Source organism: Lynx rufus, unplaced genomic scaffold, assembly GCF_022079265.1.
Source record: "Lynx rufus isolate CCGP_SWC_20201006 ecotype Redwood Valley unplaced genomic scaffold, mLynRuf1.p SCAF_8, whole genome shotgun sequence".
In the NCBI taxonomy this organism is placed as follows: domain Eukaryota; kingdom Metazoa; phylum Chordata; class Mammalia; order Carnivora; family Felidae; genus Lynx; species Lynx rufus.
Window position 1 is genome coordinate 40,790,848 of NW_025814896.1, and position 12,752 is coordinate 40,803,599.

General features: G+C 36.2%; 1 protein-coding gene across 1 annotated transcript in view; it reads left to right on the forward strand.

Moving 5' to 3' along the window:
• Positions 1-12,752, forward strand: part of MACROD2 (mono-ADP ribosylhydrolase 2) — a 2,039,958-nt gene that overhangs the window by 1,279,416 nt on the left and 747,790 nt on the right. The window contains exon 6 of the mRNA XM_047069512.1: positions 11,427-11,548. Within this exon, the coding sequence (XP_046925468.1) occupies positions 11,427-11,548 (122 nt within the window). The remainder of the gene's footprint in view (positions 1-11,426; positions 11,549-12,752) is intronic.

The following is a 12,752-nucleotide window of genomic DNA, read 5'->3' on the forward strand; positions in this document are numbered from 1 at the left end:
AATATAAGCCAGCCTATTGTGCTCATGCTAAAGCACTCATTGTGGAAATGCCCAGTGAAATTATCCTTATTATTTAAATCTTTGTCATTCTTACCCTCTCTTAACCTTGGTTCATATTGTTGAATTTGTATAAATGAACTCATGAAAAATGTAGCCTCACAGTATAGAAATTTCTACATATTCTTTCTTTTAGAATCTATGTTAAATGAATTCTGTCCTCATTTTTTTTTCTAAATACAAGTGTTCCTTTAGAAAATTAAGTGTAGAGCCTGGTGTGGGTGTGTATACCATGAAAATAGAACCAAAATGAGAGTGTAAATGTACAGTACACATATAGTCTGGAGCTGTTTTCTGAATGCACTGGCCTCAGAGAGATACTAAGTCTGGTTTATTTTGATGGAGAGGTAGGTTCATTATACCCAGATGTCACTTTTGAAAGAAATATGAACAGTGATTTATAATTTTTGAGAAAATATGTAGAGAATCTATCATTTTCCATTTTGTGATTTGAGAGCCAAAACCAATCTCTAGAACAAAGCAAATTTATTCCAAAATTAGCAGTATGCAGATGAGGGAAATGACACATTTAAAAAATGCATTTATTTAATTATCTCTTGCAAAAAAAAGGCAAAGGAGTCACCACACTTTTTTTTCCCCCTACTGAAAGTCTTTGGAAAAAAATCTCATAGCTTTTGTTGGAGTGTAATGGTGTTAAGAGTCTTTTTTATCAGCTGTTGTGAACTTATTAGGAAACTTTTGATCAGACTATGCTGAGTCTTTCTGTGAAGAAACAAATTCTCAGTTCCATAAAAATGTATGTTGAATGATATGAACCAGTATAACTACATTCCATTGTTTGCTCTGTCTAGACTGGCCATTCTACCTCATTGTTTTCTCTAATCCAGTATATCATCTCTGATTACATCAATTGTATCAGGCCAACTTTTATTTAATCACCCACAAATTCACTAATTATCCATTAAGCAACTGTTCCCATAGAGTTCTTGGCTTTGTGGGAAACTCAGACATAGATTTGTCATGTTCTCTGCAGTGGAGTCTCTACATGAAGACAGGAAATACAGAATCATAGCATTGCAGAATTAGAAAGAATCTTGGAGCACATATAATCATATTTGATTGCCTTCCCTGACAGGAAATGCCCTGTCTCCTCAGGAAGAATATCATATTATTAGAGAGCTCTGACTGATGGAATCTTATTAGTTGTGTGTACAGAAATGTTGATGTTAAAAATCATGTATATGGTCAAACATAAGTGATATTGGAGACAATGAAAGAAGAAGTAAGTTCAAAATTAGTTCATGCAGTAGTGTCCATGGATCAGATCTTTAGTGAAAATAAATTCTCTTTGGTTTCATGGACTGGAAAGGATTTTGAGAGGCAAAGATGCAGGGGCTCTCTTGACACCAGAAAGTTCTGGAGTCAGAAAAGCACAAGACCTGTTTTGTAAGAGTGAATGGAGCAATTGCCCTATGTATGTGGCACACAGTGGATTCTCAGTGAATATTTATTTATTGAATAAAGGACAAAATTAATGACTGAGTGCATGATTGTAGAAGAATTTTTCTTGTCCAGACTCATGTTGGTAAGGGAGCTATAAAGGAAGGCTGATGACAAGCAAGCACATGCAACCACAGCATCAGCTTGTGTGTCCTGACACTGACCCCACAGCACACTTTCATCCTAGCCTAGATTTTGCATTAGTAGAATTACCCTATAGTGGGGGATGAGGGGTGGAGGGGGGATGACTAACATTCACTTATTTTTACCCACTGGCCTCATACTATGTAGGATTCTTAAACCCTACTTTCCCCTCACATCTTAAAAAAAAAAAAAGTGCTGGTTTTGCATCTCTCTCTCTCTGAAAAGGCTGCAAATTGTCCATCCCTTCAACCAGAATAAAGACATTATTATCTTCCTTGAAAAAGTCATATTGTCTATCTGGACCTCCACCTCCTCTCACCCCTGCTACTGAAGCATTAGAAATGCCATGTATTTGACTCACTTCCTTCTAAGATGTGTTCTTTTTTGGTTCATTCTAACATGATGTGAAATGTTAGAATTTTGCAGATAATTCAGCTTCCCACAGCCTTTATGAGACTCCTCTCTGTTGGAAATAACACTATTGTAATGCAGATGCCCCCAATACCCTGTGGAATCTCAAAGATTCTATAAATGGCTGACCACAGGATATCCCTTTTACACAAATTTCAATCCCTTATTGAAAATGGACCCTTATGTATAGGGATCCAGTTGAAACAGGAGACAACCTCATCAGCAAGATCAACCATAAATAGATTTTTGGCAGAGGAGGGAGAGCCAATAAACTATTAAAGATGAGCTTTGCCTCTTCCTTCCTTCCTTCCTTCCTTCCTTCCTTCCTTCCTTTATTAACATATAGGATAATATTTTACTGGAAATTGCTCAAATAACATTTGATAATTTAAGCCCCACAATTTAAGCTTAAAACCTCACAACTTTAAAGTCAATGAAGCATGAAACATACTGTCAGCACATGATGTCCAAAACGTGGCAACATCATCACATTTACATGTAAAAATAGGAACAAACTTCAAGTTGACCTGGGTGTATTCATTCATCTTTGGCAGTGCGTTCTGTATGCTTTTATCAGCTGCAAAATACAAATGTTTTTTAGCTACTGTGTATTTAATCTTAGACACAGAAATCTTATTTGTTTTTTAAAAAAAATTAATGTTTATTTATTTTTGAGAGAGAGAGAGAGAGAGAGAGAGAGCGAATGGGGGAGAAGCAGAGAGAGAGGAAGACACAGATTCCAAAGCAGGCTCTAGGCTCTGAGCTGTCAGCATAGAGCCCAACACAGGACTCAAAACTCACAGGCTGCAAGATCATGACCTGAGCTGAAGTTGGATGCTTAACAGACGGAACCAACCAGGTGCTCCATCACAGACATCTTATTGAGGGAACCATATAGTTCCAAGGAGGCTAGGAGAGGTAAGCCAAAACTCTTTCTAACTAAAAACAGTGAAAAGAAATAGTTAACTCACAGACTCAAAGGAAAAGGGACTAGAAAATAACACTGTAGGGGCGCCTGGATGGCGCAGTCGGTTAAGCGTCCGACTTCAGCCAGGTCACGATCTCGCGGTCCGTGGGTTCGGGCCCCGCGTCAGGCTCTGGGCTGATGGCTCAGAGCCTGAAGCCTGTTTCCGATTCTGTGTCTCCCTCTCTCTCTGACCCTCCCCCGTTCATGCTGTCTCTCTCTGTCCCAAAAATAAATAAACGTTGAAAAAAAAAAATTTAAAAAAAAAAAAGAAAATAACACTGTAAGTGGTAGTTTGTCCCAAACTCATGCAAAGAGCTGGATGACTATAGTCCTTCTGGGCACAGAAAGAAATCCATCATGCAGCTGAAGAAGTGTATGAGAGAATAACCCAAACTTAGAAACCTGCAGGGGGATAGTTGAGTACATTCTAACTGATGTCCGTTGCAGATTGAAAAGGAACATCTTATGGACAATTGACTGTTTCTTGAAATATAACAAAAACAAGCTTTGAAAATGTGTATATGAAAACATTGACCTATATGGAGAGGAAAGGCAGCATTTACTTTGTAAGGCTATCAGGTGGTAATTCAATTTCCCATTTACTGAACTTCAAGTGTGCTGTTCCAGGTCATAGATTGGTGGTGCTTATCATATAAATTGGCCAATAAGATTTACAAATAGTACCTTTAGTGCTTGGATATGTGGTTGTATCTTTAGAAAAGAAAATCAATTTAATTCTGTGCATTGGTTTTCTCCTTAAAATTCATGCAATTTGAATATGATTGACAGGGCACAGCATCATTATGCAGTCTGTTAGATGGACCGATTATGCTTATGAATACAAGAGTGGAGTGAATGAAAGCAACATGTAATTGATTCCACACTGGTCTGACTGTTCATTAACAGTTTGAATGTAGCACAGTCGCTTCTCAAATGGGAAAGGATGAGAGCAAACTATATGTGCTCTCTCATTTGTTTTAAAATTCATTATGCTAATATTGTTTCACAGAATATCTTTGCTGATTTTTTTTTCTTTTTCTTTTTCTTTTTTTTTTTCTTTTTGCCAAGGATAAATCTGATTGAATCTTTGTAAATAATTCTACTGCTTTCAATACTTATTTGGCATTCCAATCACACATTTTTCAATTTACACTTTTGGAAATGAAAGTGTGCTGTCCCTTGCACCCCCGTCAAAGAAAACCTCTCCTAGTCCCCTCTTCTATATAGTTCAGACTAATTTCCCAGGATAAAATGAGGTGGGGGAATGCAAGGTGGTGGTTATAGCTTCAAAACAAAAGAGGTGATTTATAGGCTGATTGATTTTTGAAATAGATGAGGAAAAACAGCTTTCATTTGTCTTGCCACACTGTAGTCTGATAAAGCACAAAAGGGCCTGCCATCTCATTTTCCATACCTCTTCAAGGGCTTGCATTTGAAACGTTGATTAAATGTACAAATTGCATTGCTGTTTTCTAGGCTTTCCTCCCTTGTGTAAGAAAGGACTTCAAAGGCATGAAGGCTGCATGTCCTTTCTCGAATGAGAAGCTGGGCATTTCAGGGAAATCAAAATCGCATACCTTTATCGCTCACAGGGAGATATGATGCTGATTCTATAGCAGCCATTCCTTCCCTTTCCTTTGCTCACAACTTCCTGCCAGACTTTAGCACAGAAGAAGTAACTAAACTAGTGTGGGGCCAGGAAGTTCTACATAGGAGCTATAGTTACACTGTGATCTCCAAATTAGATTATATTTACAATTAATAAACGTATCAATCTCATATCCCAATCTTTCTCTAGCTTTGACTTTTATTAAATAAGCAGCTGACTTTTTAAGAGAATAGGTCTGAGAAGATACTAGAATAGAATTTTTTTTATGATGAGAACTTTTAAGATTTACCTTCTTAGCTACTTTAATATATGCAGTATAGTATTATAAACGGTAGTCACAATGCTGTAGATTACATCCCCAGGACTTGTTTATTTAACAGCTGTAAGTTTGTACCTTTTGACCCCGTTCATCCAATTTTGCCACTCCACCCATGCCCCGAACCTCTACCTCTGGCAACCACTGATATGTTTTTTGTTTCTATGAGCTTGGGTTTGTTATTGTTGTACTGTTTATAGATTCTACATAAAAGTGAAATTACAGGGGCACCTGGGTGGCTCAGTTGGTTGAGCATCTGACTTCTGCTTAGGTCATGATCTCTCAGTTCCTGAGTTTGAGCCCCACATCAGGCTCGCTGCTGTCAGTGCAGAGCCTGCTTCAGATCTTCTGTTCCCCTCTCCTTGCCCCTCCCCCCTCTTGTACTCTCAAAAATAAATAAACATTTATTTAAAAAAGTGAAATTACATGACATTTTCCTTTCTCCGTCTGACCTATTTCACTTAGCATAAGGTTCTCAAGGATCATCCATGTTGTTGAAAATGGCAGGATTCTTTTTTTTCTTTTTTATGGCTTAATAATATCATATATATATACACACACACACACACACACACACACATACCAAATTTTCTTTATCCATTCATCCATTTTGGACACTTAGATAAAAAATGCTGCAATGAACATGAGGTGCAGTTGTATTTTTCAGTTTATGTTTTCATCTCCTTCAAATAAATATTCAGTAGTGGAATTGCTGGGTCATATGGTAGTTCTAGTTTTAATTTTTTGAGGAATCTCTACTCTTTTCTATAATAGCTGCATGGAAATACATTTAATTATATTGGCCTTTTCTATAGTTTCTAATATATCTACCATAAGACTTTTTAAAAACATGCTAACCAAAATAAAGTCCAAGTGTCTGGGGAAGTCCTGTGATGTGGCCATTTTAAAATATGCTCATAAAGTCTTTGTTATTCCTACCATCTGTGTCTCCGCTTGAAACGGGTGGAATTGTATGATGCTTGCAACCGATAGGGATAGTAGTAGTGATTCTGTGTGACTCCCAAGGTTGGGTTAAGAAGGGCGACATAGCTTCCACCACTGGTACACTTGCTTTTGGAATGATGAGCTGTCATGTGAGCCGTCCATCTACTCTGAGGCTGCCTTGTTGTGAGGCACCCCAAACTAGCCCATATGGAGACTCCTTGAGACTACATGAAGAAGGAAAGATGCTAGTCCAGCTCTTAGCTTCCATAGCCCCCAATGTTCCACTGCCACCCATGGGCTGACAGCAACCCTGTGAGAGACCCTAAACCAGCTGCCGTAGCTGGGCCCTTCAGAATTTCTCACCCAGAGAAATCAAAAGAAATGATAAAATGTTTGTTAACTGTCTTAAGCCACCGTGTTTTGGGGTAGTTCTTATTTGTTTGTTTTTGGGTTTTTGTTGTTGTTTTGTTTTGGTTTGGTTTTGGTTTGTTTTGTTTTTATGTAATAGTTAACCAAACTATGAAGTTAAAGTAATGGGATCCATGGTAAAAATGTCAACTTTTATATTTACAGATGTGTGCCATTTCCTCAAATAAGTAGTCACCTTAGGGAAACTTTATTTATAATCATATTGTCATTGTGATATTGTATCTCCCCACATTGATGTGTATTATTCTGCCACTCTGGTTCCCTGAACAAGGTAAAATAGATTAAATTTTCTATATTGTCCTTTTCATTTCTAAAAATTCTTGGCTATTTATTTAAAATTCTTTGGTTACTGAGATATCTAAGATGTATATCCCTGTACTACATTTTCCCTGTAAAGTATCTGGAATTCACTTTGCGTATTAAAATTGTAGTGAAACTTTAAAGATAGATACTAGACATATAGGAGAAAAATGCCCTTTGGTCCATCATTTAAACCCTACTTTTATCTGAAAATAATTACTTATATAAAGAGATTATTGAGAGAGCAAAATAATAAAGATGTTAAATCCCTTGGAGTTGTAGCTTTTTAATTTAAGAGCACGTTCATATTTGTAGTGGTATAAGATCATCTTTATAAAGCACAGTAACAGTCCTTGTATGTTATAGCGATATGGTAGATGGGATCCAGGAACATGGTTTAATAAACCATCTACCCTTTGTTTTAATGCCCTATGTAATTATTGAATAGGTAATGCATTCATATAATTTGAATGTAAAACATATATCTAACAAGTAAACATTAAAACTCTCCTCATATTTGCCTCCATCTTTGCAGTTTTTATCACTAGCCTGGTAGAAAACCACTGTTATTAATTGCTTGTTAATGCTTCCAGAGATATTTTATGCAGGTATAGCTAAAAGAAACATGTATTCTTTCCTTCACCTGTGGGGTATTTTTACACTAATGGTAGCATACTAATTATAGTTTTTTTGCATATTTTTTAACTTAGTAATACATCTTGGATATCTGTTAATATCCACATACAAATACCTCTGTTGCTCTTTTCACAGAAGCATAATATTTCATTGTATAAAGTACAATTATTTTACTAGTCTCTGTTGATGGATATTTAGGTCGTTTCCAATGTTTGGCTATTATATACAGTGTTGCAGTAAATGACCTGTATAAATGCCATTTTGCATACAAGTAAGCATATTATATACAATACCTTCCTAGAAATAGAACTATTGGATCAAAATGAATCTACATTTATAATTTTGATAGGAATGTTTAAAACACTGTCTCTGGGGATGGGACCAATTTGTACTTTAGTTGTATAAGCATGTTTGAGAAACTTGAACCATGACTGGTGCTCATTTATTTGTATAAGAATGAATTAAACTACTTAGAATCTATAGATCAATTCTTAATAGGCAAAGAGAAGAGGAATTGCATTTGAGAGCAGCAAAGAATCTTAGAGGCCATCTTATTCAACTCCTTCTTTTAGCTTTGGAGAGGGAAACACAAAGAGTGACTTGTCTGAGGTTATGCAGCTGATTAGTGACAGATCTGGGGCTTCTGACTTATAATTGGATCTTAGGACTTAATGTGTAGTATGCTTTCCACATCAGAGCAGAGATGACAACTCTCATTCCTGCCTGTGTGTTCAAGATGTCTTGGATGCTGGTGGTTGTTGTTGGTGGTGGTGGTGGTAGTAATTGAGCCCCTGCATGCACCAGAAGTCAAATTAAACATTTCTGTTTACATGATTTTATTTATACCAAGGTATCCACATATTCATGTACCAGTGAAAGCATTGTCTATGGATTGAATTCATATATCTCGCATATATGTGTCCACTATCAAGATGCTATTGTGTTTAATAAAATGTAAATTAATGCAAGGCATCATTGACATTATAATAGCTGTTTGTCTCTAACTTATTTTCAATCAATGGATTTTGAAACTACTATCATGAAAGGGTAGTCTATAATATTTTTTATATGTAAACAGGATCCTTAATACTCACAAAGCTTGCAAGCTGCTTAAGGTTCCTTGTGACTGCCCAGCTATCATTCTCTACTCCACCTGGCTCCATTACAAAGTCTATTATTAATGATGTCCACATCACAGCAGAAACCACAGAGATCATCTGAGCAGCTTATTTGTTTTATGGATAAGGAACCCAAGGCAGGGACCAGTGAAAAGATGGCTTCATCTGGGGCACTTGGCAAGTCAGGGCTGGAGCTGGAATTGGAAAGATGACCTCCTGACCGAGTTTTATAACAGGAAAAGAGGAACTTGTCAGTGTAGAAGAGTCACTCCTAAGTGCTATGAACAATTAAAATAATGAAGGAAATTTATTTTTGAGCCTCACTTTGATTTGCCTCCAGCTTTGTGGATCTGAGAGGTCATCGTGTTGGTCGATAATAACACTTGATCTTGGATGTTGTAAGTTTAATATAGAGCATAAAATACAGAGATCAATATTTTCATGTTGAGGAGGAAGCTCATTGATTGGCTGCTTGTCTTCAGACTTTTAAATTAAATAGAAAACTATAAAAATGGAATAAATAATGTTTCATAAATTCCATTTGTTATGTGGACAATGATGTCTAAAGTAAAAAGCAAAGAAAAATGATTCTTTAAAATGTCACTATTTCCTCCTTTTATGATCTCTCTCTCTCTCTCTCTCTCTCTCCCTCCCCTTCCCATTAATGCCTCTAAGCCCTGTTTTTACTTGGCTCAAGTAGACACATCTTTATGATCCCAGATACGAGGCACTTATTCTTGACCCTCTCCATCCATAAAATAAGGAAACCAAGGTCATATTCTATTGCTCCTTTATGTATTAAGTATCTGATGTACAAAGGCAATGGGTAAGGAGGGGAACCAAAAAACACAGCCTTGTCCTTCAACAATGGCAGTGAGGGTGCCAGAGTTGCCCCAGCACAACATTTCCCAAAGATAAATTTGTCCCTTGAGGTACTCTGTAAAACATAGTTTTCAAGAGTCAAATGTATTCCGTTCTGTATCCCTCTCATGGAGACTCACAATCCATTGTAGCATACTAAAGGTCTTAAAAGTTCTGCACTAAGGTAGCTATTTTGATGTAATTTCCCCCAGTGACTCCCAAATTTAATTGACCTTTAAATTCACATCTTATGGTACCCACTTTTGGGAAACGTTTTCTGTAGAATCCTGTGTTGTTACTCTACAGCTTTTCTACCTTTGGATTCATTAGGGGATGTAGAATATCATAGGTGGGCACAAACACGTAGTCACAAAGGGGAAAGTGAAGAAAAGCTAAATACAACCTTCCTTCTTCATCTAGCATTTACTGCAATATGGAAGCTAATGTGAAATATTCATTAAAAAATTCACGACATATGGTACAGAGCTTGTATTGCTTCAATATATACAACTCTTACTTGTTACTCTTATTACACAAAAATGATATCACTGTGTGCTAGGTTTTTTGTTTGTTTTGTTTTGTTTTCCTGAATATAACCTAATCTCCCTCTGTCCTCTCCTGTATTGCAGCGGTCCTCACTTTAAGCCAGGTTTGCCTGTGAAAGAATATCTGCATGAATTCACTAGTGATGTTTTTGCCTATTTTGATCACAAGATATCATCTTTAATATTATCTGACAAGGGTTTAAATACTGTTTCAGAGTTAAAAGTTGAAATCAACATTTGTGGGATTTTCTCAAACATCAAGTAATATACTCAGTATTTAGCAGGCAAACAACAAAGGTTTTACCCTTAGTGATTTATTCGCTAGTGAAATGTCCTATGCAATTTAAAACTAGTCTCACTTTTGTAATGTGTTTTTGTCTTGTCATTATTGTTGAAATTAAGTGGTACTGATCAAAGTAAATGATTTCACTTCATTATATGATTCCGATAATACTAGACCAAATTTGTCTTTCAGTCGTCGTTACTTACATCAATGAAATGGCCTAATAATCCAGATTAACAGATAAGACTGGAAAGCAGATGTTATTAGGCATTCAAATAATTTGGCTTATAATTTTAGTTCTTTCTTATGATCCTTATTGACTTTAAAACTAGAACAGTTCAGGGGTGCCTGGGTGGCTGAGTCAGTTAAGCATCTGACTTCAGCTCAGGTCATAATCTTGTGGTTCATGAGTTTGAGCCCCGCATCTAGTTCTGTATTGACAGCTCAGAACCTGGAGCCTGCTTCAGATACTGTGTCTCCCTCTCTCTCTGACCCTCCTCTGCTCACACTCTGTCTCTCTGTCTCAAAAATAAATAAACACTAAAAAAAATTAAAAAAAACCCAGAACAGTTCTATTTCATTATGGTCCTAAATGTAAAAATGTATGCGTGTGTAGATATTTAAAAAATACAATGACTGGTTGATGTACAAAAAAAAAAATCTAATCTTTTGTTTTAAACATAAAGGCTGAAAGGTATAGATTGTATTTTGAAAGTTTTAATATAGTAAAAATTAGAAGCTAGGTAATTTCTAGGGAGTGTTATCCCTAGCATACCTCACTTATGTGAGGATTGGTAGGTTGCATTTTGAAACTGGTAGCAATATTTTGAAGTTATTCCTTTTAGGGTTATCACTGATTGTTATAAATTATCTTGGCACATTTTCAGAAACTTGCCCTTTTTTATTATTGTGTACAATGCCTAAAACTGTTGTCTTATTTATAAGTAAAGTGATGTGTAGCATTGGCTCTTCCCATGTCAATTCAGAATGCTCATTTTGCAGGCAGTTATTTCTCAGTTTATTTCCCACCACGGATTTGTCTTTTGCCAGGGTGCCAATTATTCACATCTTGTGTTATAATCTGTCTCACTTGGATCTGACCAATAACGATGGAATAATTTACTGCTAGGGGATGCCCTTTCACAATGATCACCTTCCTGGGCAATTGTCTACTTTAAGAGGCTGTGCTATATAAAATCTTTTACCAGAAAAGCATTTGCATTATCAATATTTCTTAACTTGCTCCCGGCTCCAACACAAATACCTAAAATAAATAAAGTGCCAATTTGTGAAAAGTGAAAAACACCTTGCTTATGCTATTTCTTCTTCCTTTTGCATGTGCAGATGTCATCCACACTGTAGGACCAATAGCCAGAGGCCATATTAATGGTTCCCACAAGGAAGACCTTGCAAATTGCTATAAATCATCTCTGAAGCTGGTGAAAGAAAATAACATCCGATCAGTTGTAAGTAATTTTATGTTTCTTATTTCTTATTCATTTCAGCCTTTATATTTGGGAAATCAGACTTGTCCAAAATGACAGTAGGAAACCATTTCTAAAATTTGGAAAACTAAGGTTAAGTTTCTCAGTAAGTGATGTGGTCACTATTTTGTGTACCCTAAATATTTGCTTAATTATCCATGATGGTTTAGGATTTAACACTGTAGGATCACACAACCAGAGCCATCTCATCTACTTTCTTCCAATCATTGTGCCACTGGCTTTTGAAGAAAGTGTGTGTGTGTTTGCATTTTAACTTGAAATTTGCTGCTTTTTAAATCTGTTTGGCTCTTCTTAAACTATGCCACATCCCTTCTAAGCTTTATCCGTTTAGACAGAGTTCAAAAAAATGCGGGTCTAGTCTATTTCCTTACCAGCAGGCTGGGATGAAAGGAAGTCTCTTCGAGCTGGATTTGGAAGTATTTGTTCACCTGCTTTTCTTTTGCAACATGTCCTACGTTTATTACATATCAATTACACCAGGAAAATAAAAGTATGAGAAAAATGAGAGTGTAAATACCCAGTACTAAATTAATTTGGGCAGAATCCCTGGGATTCTTTTCACATAGATTATAACCTTGGTGAAATGCTGGGACAGGAAAATAGTTAAACAATTGACTTCTTAGCAGGCTGAATGGATCAGCCTTGCTTAGGGGGTCACAAAATTGAAGGCTTTATTACTTGTATAAAGGAGCATTGAGAGACACATTTAGATAACCTGGGATAGTGGCTGGACTTTTCGTGCATGATTATAATTTTGAAATGTCTTTTTTAGTGCACATAGGTGAGTTTGCTTAAAATAACAAAACTTTTTTTGCAAGCTAATTTTATGGCTTTTAAACCTTTGTATAGTTATTAACAGAGATGAATATTTTATTTTACTCTTTCATTTTTTTATTTTTTTTCTTTAAAAATAAATCAGTAAGTAAGACCACTCTGTCTTAGAGGAGAAAGCTGAAGTTCAGAGAGAATGAAGCAAAGCAAACTACTGAACCAGTAGATTTTGTTCTTTACAGAAAAATAAGGAAACTCAAAACAGGTGTGCATACACGTTTAGGGAATAATTAAAATTTTGTCAATGTGGCTTATTGATTCAAAAGGTGGGGGCTGAAATGCTTGGAAAAATGGATATGTAGAGAAGTTTCTAGCCTGGCAAATATAGACCTTG